This window comes from Cucurbita moschata, unplaced genomic scaffold, assembly GCF_002738365.1.
Source record: "Cucurbita moschata cultivar Rifu unplaced genomic scaffold, Cmos_1.0 Cmo_Scf00016, whole genome shotgun sequence".
In the NCBI taxonomy this organism is placed as follows: Eukaryota; Viridiplantae; Streptophyta; class Magnoliopsida; order Cucurbitales; family Cucurbitaceae; genus Cucurbita; species Cucurbita moschata.
Window position 1 is genome coordinate 1,827,405 of NW_019268532.1, and position 16,726 is coordinate 1,844,130.

Here is a 16,726-nt window from a genome sequence, read left to right on the forward strand (position 1 = left end):
TTACCTGTGGTATCTCAAAGGCTGGAACTAACATGGGCACGACCATTTGGAGATGGTCGTAAATTGTCCTAAGTTTTGATTTAATTTGATTATTTATTTAGATTAGATTTAGTTATACCATATTTAGTTATAAATGAAATTTGGAAAAGTTTAGGGTGTCACATTATATTTGTTGGGTGACATTGGTGAGAGACTGTGATAGTGAGACATTCACTTGTAACACTTTGTTTGATTAATTTGATTAATGATTTGTTGCTACTCTGGATGTAGGGAAACTTCCTCTCTCCGAACCACGTAAATTTCTTGGTGTCTCTTTGTGTAATTCCGTTCATTGGTGTTGTGAGTACATTTATTCCGCTTTCGGCGCACAACACTGCTTACAGAGCACCATTGCATTAATACACATGAAAATATTAAATCTTCAATCATTTGAAACTTCAATGAATTGCGGGAGATTATAATATTGTCTTCATGATAAGATATAAAATGCTTGAAGGCCAAAATTTGGGCCAACAAAAGATAAAGCTTCGGAGGGTACTTGGATGTTGATGAGGGCACAAGGCACTTCCAAGCTTTATCTTCATCGCAACTCTTGCTTTGTCTCGCAGTTCATCCCACCAGCAACGGATCAAGCAGATAACAATTGACTCTAAGTCATCGTCGAAGCCAATGCCATATCCAATTATAGAAAGCAGTTAGACCATGATTTCCAGTGTGTATAATTGTTGTATAGGTGTTTGCTAGCTTTTCCACTTCGCACCAGAATTCACTAGCTTGATATAAGCATTCTGGAAATCTTCGAAGAACACATTCTGATTGTTGGCGTACTCTTTGATCCATCTATGAGTTCAAAGTAAATTACTTCAGTTAATCAGCTAATTTTCTGTCTATCTCTTAAATCTTTACGACTTTTCTACTTTAGTTCAACAAATTGAACCCATTCTTATAATTCTTACTCAAATACAGTGATGCAGAGAAATTATGGTGAAACTAGTAAAGATTTGAATGAAAGAGAAGAACCTCAAGCATTCATCATCATCAGCAAGAGCACGATCAGAAGGCAGCCCTATCATACTGGACATACCACCTAAAATTAAAAAAGTAAAATAAGATCTGAGTGGAAATATGTATTAACCAATTCAAGGAAATGGCATGCATTATTGATCAATGGTAAAACTAACAGCTAATACCTATGTAGCAGTTCAGCATTAAATTTGATTTAAAGGCATACTAAATAATGAGGATTTGAGCAGGAATGAAGGCAGTGAGTCATGTAGCCAATGGTTTGCAATTGAGGCTTGATTTAATTCAAACATCAGAAGTATGAACACATTGTTATGAGATTGATTACCCTTAGATGACCATGGCTTCTCCAAAAGGATTTTGAAATATGCATTATCAAAAACAACAGGGCTTCCAAAACCTTTACCACCAATAGTATGGGCTCCAGATAGAGCAACTAGTTCCCGTGTTCTGCAAAGAAAAACAGCATCCATAAATTTCCTTCTTTAATCTTGCAGAAGTCACTGTAGAGGTAAATTCAATCTATTATGAATTATTTGGAATTTGCACTTTTAGGCCTGAGGTGAAGGATGTGACTGATAATAGGCAGATTTCTAGAGTGCCACCGTCATTTTCAATGGTGAGATCCCATATCGATCGGAGAGGAGACGGAAACATTTTTTATAAGAGTGTGGAAACCTCTCCCGAAAAAGAAAGCTCAAAGAGGACAATATTTGCTAGCGGTGGGCTTGGGCTTGGGCTGTTACATTAATTTCTCTTCTACTGTCTATGTGTTCGTAAATAACAAGATTGGACAACATAGTTAAAAGGATTGTATCATGCAATCACATACAGAGGCAGTATTTCCCATGACTAAATGTCCATTTTAATAATGGACTTGACTCATTCGCTGAGTTATGTAGCCGAAAAGGAATCCAGATAATAACTTAGAAACTATTATCAAGTCAGCCACGCTAGGAAATAATTATATGAAAGAGAGCAACACAATAACTTAGAATGTATTAGCCAAGAAGAAAAGATGCAAATGAAAATAAATACCAAATAGAAAAACAGTTAGTTAGCAGATGCACTCACGCGAATCCTTTTTTGCTGAAGATTTGCTTCAGTCCAACAGCATCCAAGGATTCTTCAGGAAGTTTACCTTCAGGATCTGGCTTCCTATTTGGATACAGAAAACACAGCTAAAATTGTCATGAACAAACCTCCTACCCAATTTTTACTTGTATGATTAAAAAAAGACAATAATGATAGTAGGAGCACAGGAAATTAGTTAGCTAGAATGGTCTACCGCACATGGGGATAAAACTTGGTTAGAGAGCAGGTTAGCGTAAGGTAGAATTGGCAGGAAACAGGGTTAAAAGAGAAAGTGTGGACATAGTGAGGGAACCTTTTAGAATTAGACACAGAAACAATCAGTTTAATATTAAAGAGGTTCTCATTCGTAGAAACTCTCCCATGTGCATACAGCTCAATGAAAAAGCTAAAATGGTGAGAATATACCCATTACAATCCAGAGAACCAAACGAGCCATTCTTGGGCATAAAGAATGTTGGATATAGTTTATTCAATTGTTATACATACTAAAATTATATGTGAAAAATGGTGATATATTAAACGACTATTTATAGTAAAAAGCTGTCAAAGAAATATATAGTAGATATTTATATATAGTAGGTGGTTATATCTAGAAAAACTATATATAATAAACTGAAACCATATATATAGAACATGTACTTTTCTCATTCTCTATATTCTATCTGTACATATCTGAAGTCATCCCTGCAAAACTTTAGCTAATATTCTTTTACATTTTCTCTCTCTTGTTCTATGTGATTCATCTAGATTGAGTGTGTAAGTTGTTGTGCGATCCTAATAGATCCTAACAAATAAAGCTCAGGAAAAAATAAAAGCAAAGAGACAAAGTTAACAAATTGCATCTCAAGGAAAATATTGTTTAATGGCTTGGGTTAAAGTCTATGGCTCCTCATATAACAAGGAAAACAGCCAGCTTCGTCTTACCCAAAGTCTAATCTACCCAACTCAACAGCAATAATTGGACCTCCACATATTGAAACTGCTTCAGCGCCAGCCACTGCTATTAAGTCTGCCCAAGATACTATTCAAAACCCAATTTGCTAACAAGTTAGCCTCGTTACTGGTCAGTACCTTTTATCTCCCTTCAGATAGTAATGGAAAAATAGAGAGCAGATATACCTGGTCTTATTAAATCCAGTTTACTCTTTGCTTCTTCAAGAATCTAGAGAACAACACGACCTCCGATAAGCTCGCTAGGAAAGAGACTCATAAAACACCAGGACCCAACAAAAAGAAAAAATCACCTTAACTGACTTCTTGAGACCTTTGTTTTCAGGTCTATTAAGTTCGTGAATGATAGACCCATTCATACCACCTACATAAGAATGATATGGCTTGCTAAAATGATGATCATATTGAAAACTTTAAAACAACAAACATATCAGAAAGCCTATACAGAAGGGGGCATCATAGCCTGTGTAATCTCATAAAATTCAAGTTTGATGCAAACAAAAGTTCACAGTTCACCACACATTCAATGTTGTCTCAGAATTAAAAATCTTTCTATGAATTCGGATAATGAAAGGAGCCTATGAAGAACTCTCTTTCCTAAAACATGAAGATATTAACCTGAATTATCGTTCATTTCAAAGGTTCCAGCATCGTGAAACACCAGACGAAGCAGACCAGGAGCCCTGCCTTTGGTTACTACCTTTCTTACTTCTTCTCTTATCCGTTCATCTTCACTTCTATCCAATCTTCTGCCCAGAAAGAAAATAAACAGAATTCGGTTCATAATCCATCTTCTAAGACCTAAAGATAAATGGAATATATAGTGTTGATTGATGAAGGTAGATGATTCAGATCCTTAATGAATTCTCGATAATATTAGAGTCAAATTAATCGTAAGCAATAGCTCCATCCTCCATCTTACTCTGCCGCCTCGGCTCTAAAGACTTCCACGGATTCAAGCAAAATAAGAAATGGCAGCGCGGCAGAAAAGACAAATTCCCTCTTCTTCAGAAAGCAGAAATCGGTCGGAACTGTCATTCAAACAGCATATTTAGGGTTCAAAAGTAAAGATATAAAGATAACAACTACTAGTTCTGCGAGTAGTAAGATTCAGTTTCCATTGCACGATGCACAATACAGGTCTCGATTTCAGCCAAAAACCAATTTGTTCAGACGATTGAAAATACACACAGGATCGATAACATAAGTCAAATTCAAGTTCCGAAGATTGAACTGAAAACACTGCATCTCAAAGGCTTCTCAAATTAGAAGAAGAAAGTAGATATGTGGTGTTATACCAGAAGCATCGGCATGAGCGGGGGAAGAACAATTGATGGCAGTTTTAGAGCGAAATGGTACCGTCGAAGGTGACGATAGCGCGGGAACTTTTGGCTTGAGATAGTGTCTGAGAGATGACGAGGAGACGGCGGCGTTGCACGGCGGCAGGTAGGAGAAGGTGGAAGTCATCTCACGAGTGGGTGAAATGGACCGGTTACCGTAGATTTAAGTTCGACCCATTTCTATAGTTCCACTGGTCCACTAGTAGCCGATACCGAATCGTCCAAAATTGGCGGTAGATAATAGATTATGGCTCCAAAAAAAACCAATTAGAATAATGACCTAAAATTATCATAGGTGAGATTAGACTACGAGTCACGTCACCAAATGACGAGACCTAATGCTTCTCGAGCTTATAAAATTTCAGTCCAACTCCGGTCCGATTCTGATACCATGTTAAGAATCATGAATCTGTACAAGGAAATTGATCTGATACCATATTCAGAATCATGAACCTCCGTAACCGTATGTGTGATGTCCCAGTTGGGGAGGAGAACAAAACACCATTTATAAGGGTGTGGAAACCTCCCCTGGTAGACGCATTTTAAAGCCTTAAGGGGAAGCCCGAAAGGGAAAGCCTAAAGATGATAATATCTGCTAGCGGTGGATCTGGGCCATGGCAAATGGTATTAGAGCAAAACACCGAACGATGTGTCAGCCTTCTCACTATTCCCCAAAGGGGTAGACACGAGGTGGTGTGCTAGTAAGGACGCTGGGCCCCGAAGGAGGGTGGATTGTGATGTCTCACATTGGTTGGAGAGGAGAACAAAACACCATTTACAAAGATCTGGAAACATCCCCTGGTAAACATGTTTTAAAGCCTTGAGAGAAAAGCTCGAAAGGGAAAGCCTAAAAAGAACAAGTGTCATTACAGTATGATACGCTTTTGGTTTACTCAAGATGTATTTCTTACTTGTTTACTGATGATCGACTCCTCTCCCAATAATCCTCAATCGACAATGTAATGATTTCATTCAATAATTCATCGTATTCACGTTATATAAATCACTACCCAAGGCGGACTTTACAAAACTACAAATTTTAACCGTGACCAAAACTCCTATAACTCCAAATTAAGTGTAAGTTTATACAAAGGCTAGTGTACGAGCCAGAGCCGTGCTCGCTATCTTGGACCAGATAGCTGCACCGACGAAAGATACGCATCGCTATTGCAATCGGATGGCCCCGACGAAGTCCACTCCTCGCTACTCGACTTCAAAAACCCAGAAAACAGCCGAGAACCCAGAGGCGACGAAGTCGGGGGCTGAGGCACAGCGCTAACCCCTTCAAGCATTTGCACCACTCTCGCCATCGATGGCCTCAACTGCATATCCTCCTGCACGCACCACAGCGCAACCTTAATGGCTACGAACACCCGCTCATCATTTTCATTTATGTTCAACTTAGCATCAAGAACAGCTCTCAATTTCCCTTCTTCCATCATCTTAAAAGCATACGTCGGGAAATGTGATTTCTCCGAGCTCTCCGTCGGGTCGTAATTCTTCCTCCCGCCGATTATTTCAAGCAACACCATTCCGTAGCTATAAACATCGCTCTTCTCTGAAATCGCGTAGTTCGTTATCCATTCCGGAGCGAGATAGCCTCTGGTTCCTCTCAATGTGGTGAACACATGGCTTTGTTCGCGGTTCATCAGCTTAGCTAACCCGAAATCCGAGACTTTGGCTTGGAAATTGTCGTCTAATAAGACGTTCTCTGGCTTGATATCACAATGGACGATCTTGGCATCGCAGTCCTCATGAAGATACGCTAAACCCTTGGCTGTGCCAACGGCTATGTTGAATCTCGTATCCCAATCAAGCGAGAAATCTTCTCTGTTCTTCCTGAAAATCCATTTGTCAAGTGATCCATTCGCCATGAACTCGTAAGCAAGAAGGCGATGGGTTCCTTCGGCGCAGAAGCCTTTCAATCTGACCAAATGGATGTGATGAATGCTGCCGATTATGCCGACTTCGGCTCGGAATTCCTTTTTTCCTTGGCCGATTCCTTCGAGTTTCTTCACCGCCAAACGAGTTCCATCTGGTAATACTCCTCTGTAAACTGAGCCAAATCCGCCTTGTCCGAGTTTCACCAAGAAATTATCTGTAGCAGTTTGAAGATCCTTGTAGCTGTAACGAATCGGAGCTCCGGAAAGACCTTCTAGGAAATTTTCTTCTTCTGAGCTCTCTTGTGGAGCTTCTGGAGATTTGTTCTTCTTTCTAACGTAGCGAATTCCGATGTAAATCAGACCAGAAATGATAATCAAAGTCGCGATGGCAATACCTAGAATCGCAGCGATTGGCTTCTTTTCAGCGCTTCCATTTCCGTCGTTTTCGCGATTTCTTGACAGTTTGATGAACGAAACGAACTCGGAATTCTTAGGGTTTTGAAATCCACCGATTTGATCGAGCAAGAAACAATCCCCGGAACTATGAAAAAACAGAGCAATACAAGAACAATTAGTTCTACAAGAGGATTTGCAATTCTCCAAATCTGTTTTCACAGACGGCTGCAAGAATTCGAGTGCGAAGTAACCAATCTTATCATGAGATTCCACGAGCTCTGTAGATTCAATCGATTGGTCACATGGCGCAGTGATTCCCGTCTGACAATTCGGTTGCGAGCCAAGAATCGAAGGACAGAGGCATTTATTTTCACTATAACAAATGAAATTCGGGCCACATGGTTGAGGTGTTCCACAAGGATCTTCAGGAATTCGAAGAGAGGAAGCCTCACCAGATCCACTCATTTGAAGTTTATAAAACGAGATGAATCCATCTCTACCAAGAACAGCAATCCATGTAGCGTTTGCGTCAGTATTAGTGGAGAAAGCAAATTGCCAGAGTAAAACGTTATTTCCGCCATGGAAATTCCACGAGTTTGCTGTGAGTGTTGCAGAGATTACAGAGCCACCATCTTTGTTGATCGTTTTGCGATTCTCTTTACTCATTGACCAATACGGCTGTGGAGATTTGAATCCTGCAGACAAAATCATATCTCCAGATTTCAATTCAAGAACATAGGTTAAATTATTCTGATCGGGCTTACTTACAAGCCGCATACCCTCAACGAAACCCTGATTCGACAAAAGAGTATCAGTCGGATGGGCGAAACTCTCCCAAATCACCGAGCTATCATTTCCAAGCAAAGCCAAGTTTCCAGAATCCATTAACGCAAGAACAGAGACTCCTCTGTTCGTCGTGTTCGTCGACCAAACCACATTGCTTTCCTTGTATAAAACCACATTACCTTCCTCTTCAAACACGAATTTATCAGAAGTCGAAACCGGAGAGAGCTGATTCGCAGTCCAGACGATTTTCCGGCTGCTTAAGTGAATAATTGCTAGAAAATACTGCGTTACTTCCCCTGGATTCGTGAATCCAAACCCGAATTCAGAGTTGTTAGATCGAAGAAACACCCCGTCGTGATCGACCCAGTTCATCTGAGTTCCTTGAAGCCCGGGAGAAATCTGCCCCACGCTCTGTAAACCACCGGAGCAAGGCCCAAACCGACGGAGAAGAACAGTCAACCATACAATGACCGAAAAACCACTACCAAAACCGCTCGTTCCCATCCCTTCCCCGAATCAAACCCAGATAAAACTACCTAAACCAGAAGAATCCTAGAAGAAACGAAGAACACAGAAATTCAAGGTGAAACTCAAATTCTCTCACCGGATTCAGAAATTAGAAGCGATCTGAAACGATGAAGTTGAAGCAAACTAGTTTAGAAATGCTACAAACCGGGGAACAAGCAATCCAGAAAGCAGGTAGCGGCCAACCAACCGCGACGAATTGGATTAAAGAAAGAAAAGGGTATATGTAGAAAGGAAAATCCATTAAACCCATATAAAAATCACCACCAAATTCCAAGTTTGTACAAGAAATGGACCAAATCCCAAGAAACGATTGGTGTTAGTTGGAGAATCTTGGAAATGGGTTGTTAATTTGAGTGAAGAACAACAGAGTAAAGCACTGAATTGGGGGAAGGGGCAACCGAGATTAGGATGAAAGGCGTTCAAAATTTCGTCGGATTGTAAGAAAGAACGAAAGAAAGTAAATGGGAAATTGGGAATAATAAATGCGAGGTAGGAAGGTAGTGGTGGGTGTTCAAACATGTCAACTAACTCAACCTCATAGCCTGCCATCGCTGAGCTGTCAGGATTTTTTTAAATCTTCGACCCCTCTTTATCAGGTCCTTCCTCACAAAATGCCTTTTTTTCATATATATATATTTTTTTTTTGGACCCATCTTTCACCCATGTAGTCTAAGTCAATGGAAGTCTTTTTGCTTATGAATCTTACTCGTTACTCCATGAGATAGTAACGGTGAGATCCCACATCAGTTGTGGAGGAGAACGATACATTCTTAAGGGTGTGTGAACCTCTCCTTACCTGCACGCGTTTTAAATTTTTTTTGAAGAGAATCCTGAAAGGAAAAGCCCAAAGAGAACAATATTCGCTAGTAATGTGGTTGGGCCGTTACAAATGGTATAGAGCCAAACACCAAGCAACTTGTCAGCAAGGAGGCTAAACCTTGAAAGGGGGTGGACACGAGACGATGTGTCCGCGAGGACGCTGGACTCTGAAAAGGGGTGGATTGTGAATGATATCTCATATTGGTTAAAGGGGAGAATTAAGCGTAAGGGAGTGGAAACCTCTCCCTAGCATACACATTTTAAAAACCCTAAATGGAGCCTCGAAATGTAAATCCCAAAAATGACAATATCTGCTAGTTGTGAGCTTGGGTTGTTACTGTAACCAAGGCTAGAATGCTAACACGAGTTTATTATTATTGAATTCACCCGACTTGATAGTACCCTATTTTTTAAACGTCCAATGCTAAAGTCACTGAATGAGTAAGTTGGGTAAGTCGTCAATCCCTAAAATTGATGACTTTACAGGAGGACATTATACTAGAGATTTCTATTATATCAATCTACCCTTGTTTAATTCCTATTGAAGCATACACTCGGGAGGGGGTAGTGCAAGGTGGACAATTTGAAAGCATACTCGAGAAAAATGTTCTAATTCGATGAACTAGTGGGTAACATTCACGAACAAAAAGGGTATAATAGGAAAGTATTAAAATATAAAATAATTAAGATTTAAAGTGAAATTTGGATTAGATAAAAAAAAAAAAAGATAGAAGAGTCTTACCTAACACTATGTTATAATAGAGTACAAGATTCTAATACATAGTATGCTTCAAAAGTCAAATTATATAATTTGAACAAAGATATTATTGTTAGCAACTTACATACTTACATCATCATGATCACTCAATACAAACAAAATAAGAGTATTATTATTATTGTATTTATGACATTTAATTAAAATTTACAAATTTAATATATATTTTAAAAAATTACTAAATAATAAAAATATTAATTATGAAATTAAAAAAATAAAATAAATGTATATATAATTGTATAATAAGCAAAATTATATATTTTAAAATCAATGATAAATTCGAGTTGGTTCGGGTGAACGTCATCTAGTTTCAAGGAAACCCGTGAACCAAGTCAATTGATAAAATTTTCATTTATTTGAACCATATTAAATCATTCGAGATAGATTGGTTGTTTAAATTAATCGAACTTTTCAAAGCATCAAATTTTTTCAACAATTATATTACATTATAAAATCTAAAATATATGAATATTTAATAAATGTAAATATATTTTTAGTTAATAAAGCCGAGTTATCGTAAATATTTTACCATAATAGAGAATATTTGCTAAAACCACCCATCTAAACGGGAAAAGTTCTATATTTATAATCAAATAAATTATAAGAATATGGAAATAATAATAAATAAAAAGATATATAATAATGAGAACTTATAATAAAATATATATGATAAATATTAATTTAGTACTAAATATTTAGTTAATAAACATTCAATTTAAAATTATTTTTTAATTTATTTTATCATAAAACAACTTTATTACAATATCCATTAATTTATTTAATTATTTATTTCAAAGCACTAAAGATGCATTAAATGAACATGTCGTACCAATAATAACAATATTGGTTATGGTTGGAACTAAAATAAAAGCATAATCTAAAATTTATAATTATTTTTAAATTAAAAAACTAAAAGATTGATTAAACACATAATTTAAATATTTTATTAGAAGCTTTTGCAATAGAAAATAGAAAAAAAAAAAAAACAATAAAATTATTTAAATAATTTAAAAGATAATGCAAATAAATAATTTCATCACCCCATTAATTAAGACAGCACAAAGTCCACCTTGGATTTAAAATATTGATAAGTTTATTTTAAATATGAATTTTTTAAAATGCATTTCCATTTGTAGCCACGTGGCGATCACAAAATAATTTAGATCATAAAAACATTAATTTATTATTCCAATCAAACAAAATTTTAAATAGATATTATGAGGAAATTAAAATAAGAATTAAATATTCAAAATATAATCTAAAAATATTTTTTTGCTATTTTTATTGAAATATTTTATAATGCAATGTTTTTAATTTATGGGCAACAAAATCTTTGTGGTTCTAATTTAATTAAATTTTAAAAGAATTAATGAGAAGACATGCTATATTAAATTAATGTAATAAGAATAATAATGTATTTTTATATATTTTAAATAATGATAAACACATTTTAATTTATTAATATTTTTTAAAATTATTTAATAAAAGTTATCTTATTAACAAAAGAAAATTTCCAGACTAATTCTGATACTATTGGTAACAACAGAAGTTCACTCTACTTCGACTAGATGTAGAGGGCCCACCCTACTCCGATTAGTGCATCCCTCCGTCCGATGACTAGCTCTGATCCCATTTATAACAGCTCAAACCCACCCTACTCTGATTCTATGGAGATGGTCTAGCCCTACTTTGACCAGTTCATTGTAATGTTCGGTGACTGGGTCTGATACCATTTGTAACCGCCAAAGTTCACCACTAACAAATATTGTCCTATTTGAACTTTCCCTTTTGAGCTTCCCCTCAAATTTTTTAAAACACGTCTATTAGTGAGATGTTTTCACACCCTTGTAAAAAAATGTTTCGTTCTCTTCTTCATCCGATGTGAAATCTTACCCTAAACAAGAAAATTAACCATAGAGGTAATATAATGTTTCGTTCTCCTCTTCATCGAATGTGAAATCTTACCCTAAACAAGAAAATTAACCATAGAGGTAATATTTACGAGCTTGGTTAAAAATAAATAAATATAAAAAATAGTTATCAAATGAGACCGAATATAAATAAACTATTTAAACAATTAATGTAACGACCCAGATCCACCGCTAACAAATATTGTCCTTTTTGGACTTTCCCTTTCGGCTTCCCCTCAAAGCTAGGGGAAGGTTTCCACACCCTTATAAACGGTGGTTTGTTCTTCTCCCAACCAATATAGAACATCACAATTAAGTATCGATATAAAATAAACATGATAGACAGAAGAATATAATATATTCATAATCAAAGTTAGCAAAGCATAATATTAATAAAATAAAATAAAAACATTTGTTCATTCAAACACTCATTCGAAAGTGGGAGCAGAGTTTGAAAATAAAACCAACTTTCGCATAAAATAGGCATTAGGTATTATTTTGAAAGCGAATAGCATTGTCTCAATTCATTTAAATTTCTTATCAAAACGATTCGTTTCAAACCATTTATTTTCCTTCCTTGCTTGCTAATTAATTCATTATTATATTTATATAAAAAAAAATTTGTTCGTTAATTAATTTAACGGTGATATATTTTAGAAATAATTTAACAGGAATTTTTTCATTGTTAATTTAATTGTACTCTAATCGTATAGCATTGAACTGCAATGAGCAATATGATCTTATACCATATGTGCTGTCGTATAAGACTATGTAATGACCAACGCGATTTCGTTGCATAATCATATATTATCATAAAAATCGTTGGTATGATATTTTTAAAGCTAAATTAATAAAAATACTCTTAAACTTTGCATTTCGTCTAAAAAATACTTAATTTTGGATGAAAATCGGTAATATTTTGTTTTAAAAATACCCTTTTGAAATTTTCTTTAAAACCTTTTAAAAAAAATATATTTACGGTTAGTACTACGTCAAGATTTGTGACATTCAGATGTTTGTAGATAATCTATGATAGGTCAATAAACAGTTTTGTCCATATACTGATGGTAAAAAATGAATTTTTTTTTTAAACACAGCAACCGTAAATATATTATTAATTAAAAAGTATTAATTAAAGATAAAGGTTATTCAATTTTTTAAAAATAAATTATTAATATTTCCATCCAAAGTATATTATTTATATATTTTAAATTTAAAAATATTATTAAAATTTTGGAAAGTTGATGTGTTTTTATTAATTTAGTCCCTTTCTAAAATTATTTTTATTAATTTAGTCTATTTTTAAAATTATTTTTATTAATTAGATGTATGACATATTTATCTAATTTTAAATCTAAATGACATATATTATGGAATAATAAATTAATTTAAAATATGCTTCCGTTGCATAATTAAATTAAAATTTAGCAAAATTAATCGAAATATTTGATATTTTTAAAATTTGAAGTCAATTTAAATTAAAAATTAAAAATCTTTTTTCTTGTAGCTGCAACCTTCACGGACTGTCGGAGTTGCGTCGATTGAATGGGACAACAAACGCCGCTTGGAACTCTTGAGCAGCTGCCGGTACGCGGTGGCTGTGGAGTGAGCCGCCGGCCCGAAATTGTGGGCCTTAGCCCAAACCGCTTCTTCACGTTCAATCAATGTCACGTGTCGCGGTCGTAGTTATCTAAGGTGTTGTCTGTGGCTATGTGTTGGATGTTCCGATTATACTTGTCAAAGACGTGTTATTCATAATTATGTCTGTTCTTGATTTCATGTATAGTTAGGTCTATACTATTCATATCTCGTCAATATGCGAATGTACGACTATTCACTAAAATCATGTCTACACCGATCGTAACTAAAATAACTAAAATGCCTCGAACATTGTTTTATTTCAAATTGGGGTTGTTTTTTATTTACTTTTAGCCTAAACGTATTGCTTTATTTCAAACGGTTTTGGACGCATTTTTCTCGCTCACGTTTTCTAAAACACTTTCTGTCAAACGTGACTCATGGCTAAATCATAAGTTTGAATTGTTTGCAAAATTTGATTTTCACATAGCTGATGTGAGATCTTACGTCGATTGGAAAAATGAATGAACCATTTCTTATAAGGGTGTGGAAATCTCTCCCTAGTAGACGCGTTTCCAAATTGTGAGGCTAACGACGCTTCGTAACGGGCAAAAATGGAGAATATCTACTAGTTGTGAGCTTGGACTGTTACAAATGATATCAGAGTCAGACATTGAGCGATGTGTCAGCGATGACACTGGACCCCCAAGGGGTGGATTGTGAGATCCCACATCAGTTGGAAAGAGGAACGAAACATTCGTTATAAGGGTGTAGAGATCACTCTCTAATAAACACGTTTTAAAACCGTTAGGCTAACAACGATACGTAACGGGTCAAAACAGACCATATCTGCTAGTAGTGAGCTTAGGCTGTAATAAATCATATCAGAACCAGATCAGTAGTGAGCTTAGGCGGTAATAAATGATATCAGAACCAGATATAGGGCGGTGTGTTAGTGAAGACGCTAGACCTCAAAAGGGTGAATTGTGAGATCTCACATCGATTAGAGAGGGGAACGGAACATTCGTTATAAGGGTGTAGAAATATCTCTCTAATAAACATGTTTTAAAATCATGAGATTGATAGCGATAAGTAACGAGCCAAAACGGACAATATCGAGCTACTTTCTAAATTGATACAACAAGGTGAGCTAAAAGCAGTCAGCTTTGTCGGTCTTAACAAACATAAAACAAGAATTATCCAATTTGACCCCACAAAGAACTAATGTCACCAAACATTCAATGATCCATTCAGCCCTTTCCAAAAAACAACACAGATAAACCACATTGCTCCAAAAACATGATAGCTAAGCTCATTGGGTCAATGCTTCTCTGTCCCCCATTTCCACACACACTAACCTCCATGGCTCCAACCAACCTAACCATCAATCCTAAACGACCCCCGGGTTAGCTTTCTTTCGACCGCAGTTCGGCTCGAAAAAGATTCAGCCAATGAACCGGTTGGAACGAAGCTTAGGGAATCAACATTGGTGACTTCCCTTCAAAGAATGACTAAAATTTGCCTTTCGTTTTCTCGTTGTCTCTGCATCGACGCATTCGCTATCGAGTCTTTGCCCCCATGATGTGCTATATTCATTGACCACCATTGGGGAACAATCATCAGATTTGGTTTCCTCTAGTGAACTCCTCGAACCAACTTTAAGCTCGGGATATCTCGAGCTCAAAGCTAAGAAGGGGCGGCCTAACCGCAGCGCTAGATCACAATCATCCTCACATTGGTTCCCAATTGCTGCAGCCATTGTATCAAAGCCACTAGTTTTCTCCATAACACCTCCATTTCTAGAGTCCACACACATAGAAATCGGTTCACGAGCAATTTCGAAGCTAGAACGCTGTCGTTTCCAGCGAACATCATCGTTATAACACAACGGATAGACCGAGAACCTGCTTGATGGCAGAGCATTGGCCATAGGTTTAACCAAACTCCAAAAATAAGGAGCACAGCTTGAATTCTTCATTACAATGGGAGGAGGAGACAACTCATGATGCCTAGAACTGAGATAGTTTGTGGAGTTCTTATGTCTTTGGCTTCTAGAAGCTTTTCTAGGAGTGCAGCCTAAATTAAGAGCAGCTGAAAGGGAAACAAAATTCAACACAAAAACCCCCAAAAAAGTGGATTCAATAAGCAAGTTTTGTAGCTACCTTCAATGCAAGGCTGAAGAAACTCTCCAGATTCTGTGGTATCATCAAGGCGTAATATGGTATTAACAGCATCCACTAAGCGGTCCCGAAGGGTATTAAACTCAATGTATTCAGCCTATCATGAACAAACGAAATGATATCAAGTTTAAACAGATCATAGCTATGAACTAGTGAGATTAAAGGTGAAAACCTCAGAAATGGCTTTGGAGTATAAGATTTCTTCAGCTTTGAGAACAACAACAGGAAGAATTTCTTGCCATTCTTTGTTTTTTTTAGTGGAGGAGCTATGAATCTGATGCATAACCCTAACAGAACAAACGACAAGACAAATCAAGAACAACCCAACAGAGATTCAAACAAAAATGATGAACAAAAACAGAGGGCCAGACCTGAAAATCTCTTGAATGAGAGAGCCTCTGATGGGTTGGTGCCTGTCACTGTGCCAAGCTCTTCGCACACACTCATAAGGCCTCGGGCCTGGTCTTGGCATCTTCAAGACAAGGAGAGTTTAGCTCAGCTCAGCTCAGCTATGGGGTTTTTCAGTGAAAAAAATCCCTTGAAGACAACAAAATGTTTGGAATTCCAAGATTCAAGGAAGAAGAAGGTGCTGGTCTTGTTCTTCAACAGTGTGGTGTGTTGGTGTGTTGAAAGACTCAATTATTTGACAGAGGGTATTACCTAGCCCCATGAGCCCTGACCATTCATGTAGCCCTGGGGGAACTCTCATAATATCGTCACCGTCGGTGGCCCAAACTAACCCCAACCTCAAATGCCTCAAATGCCCACCAGACAAGACTCAACACTCGGTGTCTTACGAATCACGAATTTCCATAATGGTACGATATTGTCCACTTTAGAAGGCCTCGTCCAAATGAATATGTATTCCTTATTTATAAACTCATGATCCTTCCATTCTCCTTCCTAACCATCTTTTAAAGTTTTAAAATTTATGTTTGGATAAGGATGGAAATGTGCAAAAGTTTAATGGGTAGGGACTAAAAATCATTTTTTTTTCTTCCAAATCACTTGCAATGGCCAAGATCAGTCCTCTCCCAAATTCGCTAACCCCAAAAAGCAATCATTTTTATCAACATTGGGTCCCAAACAGAAATCGTTCATGCAACTCCGACAAATGTTACGAGGGTCTATTGTTGTGGTACCTTTATTGATATGGTGTATTTATCTAATTTAAGCACACTGCTAATAGATATTGTCTGTTTTGTCTTGTTATATAGTCGTTGACCTCATGATTTTTTAAAACGCTTATGATAGAGAGGTTTCCACACTCTTATAAGGAATGTTTCATTCTCCACTCCAACCAACTAACGTGTGATCTCCCAATTCATTCCTTTGTGGGTCCAGCGTATTTGCTGCCGCACCGCTCAGTGTCTGGCTCTCCAACGAATGTGAGATCTCACAATTCACTTCATTGGGAACTAGCATATTCGCTGCCACGCCGCTCAGTGGTTGGTTCTGAAAC

At 36.7% G+C, this 16,726-nt stretch overlaps 3 protein-coding genes across 5 annotated transcripts; all 3 read right to left on the reverse strand.

Annotated features, from left to right (window-relative positions):
- Nucleotides 1-313: 313 nt before the first annotated feature.
- LOC111454238 (putative L-ascorbate peroxidase 6) lies at nucleotides 314-4,589 on the reverse strand. 2 transcript variants are annotated; one of them, XM_023095639.1, is made up of 10 exons: nucleotides 4,368-4,589; nucleotides 3,992-4,100; nucleotides 3,688-3,815; nucleotides 3,363-3,433; nucleotides 3,238-3,280; nucleotides 3,043-3,139; nucleotides 2,098-2,181; nucleotides 1,352-1,473; nucleotides 1,021-1,087; nucleotides 314-840 (listed from the first exon to the last, which is right to left on the reverse strand). In XM_023095639.1, exons 1-10 carry the CDS (start codon nucleotides 4,534-4,536, stop codon nucleotides 741-743), a joined length of 990 nt encoding a protein of 329 aa, XP_022951407.1. In that variant the 5' UTR covers nucleotides 4,537-4,589; the 3' UTR covers nucleotides 314-740. The 2 variants fall into 2 exon arrangements, with proteins under 2 accessions (XP_022951407.1, XP_022951406.1); XM_023095638.1 differs by having other exon boundaries at nucleotides 3,688-3,818; nucleotides 4,368-4,588.
- A 767-nt stretch (nucleotides 4,590-5,356) lies between these two features.
- LOC111454233 (G-type lectin S-receptor-like serine/threonine-protein kinase SD2-5) lies at nucleotides 5,357-8,518 on the reverse strand. The gene is made up of 2 exons (XM_023095629.1): nucleotides 5,482-8,518; nucleotides 5,357-5,447 (listed from the first exon to the last, which is right to left on the reverse strand). The coding sequence occupies exon 1, from the start codon at nucleotides 7,976-7,978 to the stop codon at nucleotides 5,531-5,533; it is 2,448 nt and encodes an 815-aa protein (XP_022951397.1). The 5' UTR covers nucleotides 7,979-8,518; the 3' UTR covers nucleotides 5,357-5,447; nucleotides 5,482-5,530.
- Nucleotides 8,519-14,306: 5,788 nt separating this feature from the next.
- On the reverse strand, nucleotides 14,307-15,935 carry LOC111454263. Of its 2 annotated transcripts, XM_023095683.1 has the most exons (5): nucleotides 15,925-15,935; nucleotides 15,636-15,773; nucleotides 15,437-15,551; nucleotides 15,247-15,361; nucleotides 14,307-15,175 (listed from the first exon to the last, which is right to left on the reverse strand). In XM_023095683.1, exons 2-5 carry the CDS (start codon nucleotides 15,734-15,736, stop codon nucleotides 14,565-14,567), a joined length of 942 nt encoding a protein of 313 aa, XP_022951451.1. In that variant the 5' UTR covers nucleotides 15,737-15,773; nucleotides 15,925-15,935; the 3' UTR covers nucleotides 14,307-14,564. The 2 variants fall into 2 exon arrangements, with proteins under 2 accessions (XP_022951451.1, XP_022951450.1); XM_023095682.1 differs by lacking the exon at nucleotides 15,925-15,935 and having other exon boundaries at nucleotides 15,636-15,915.
- Nucleotides 15,936-16,726: the final 791 nt, after the last annotated feature.

Excerpts from the sequence above, each read along its gene's own strand:
- LOC111454238 (XM_023095638.1), bottom strand. The coding sequence starts at position 4,536 with ATGACTTCCACCTTCTCCTACCTGCCGCCGTGCAACGCCGCCGTCTCC. Across the intron at positions 3,819-3,991 it reads TTTAGAGCCGAGGCGGCAGA|AAGATTGGATAGAAGTGAAG; the intron begins GTAAGATGGAGG and ends CTTTCTGGGCAG. Across the intron at positions 841-1,020 it reads GATGATGATGAATGCTTGAG|ATGGATCAAAGAGTACGCCA; the intron begins GTTCTTCTCTTT and ends TTGAACTCATAG.
- LOC111454233 (XM_023095629.1), bottom strand. The coding sequence starts at position 7,978 with ATGGGAACGAGCGGTTTTGGTAGTGGTTTTTCGGTCATTGTATGGTTG.
- LOC111454263 (XM_023095683.1), bottom strand. The coding sequence starts at position 15,736 with ATGCCAAGACCAGGCCCGAGGCCTTATGAGTGTGTGCGAAGAGCTTGG. Across the intron at positions 15,362-15,436 it reads ACTCCAAAGCCATTTCTGAG|GCTGAATACATTGAGTTTAA; the intron begins GTTTTCACCTTT and ends TGTTCATGATAG. Across the intron at positions 15,176-15,246 it reads TCTTCAGCCTTGCATTGAAG|CTGCTCTTAATTTAGGCTGC; the intron begins GTAGCTACAAAA and ends TTTCCCTTTCAG.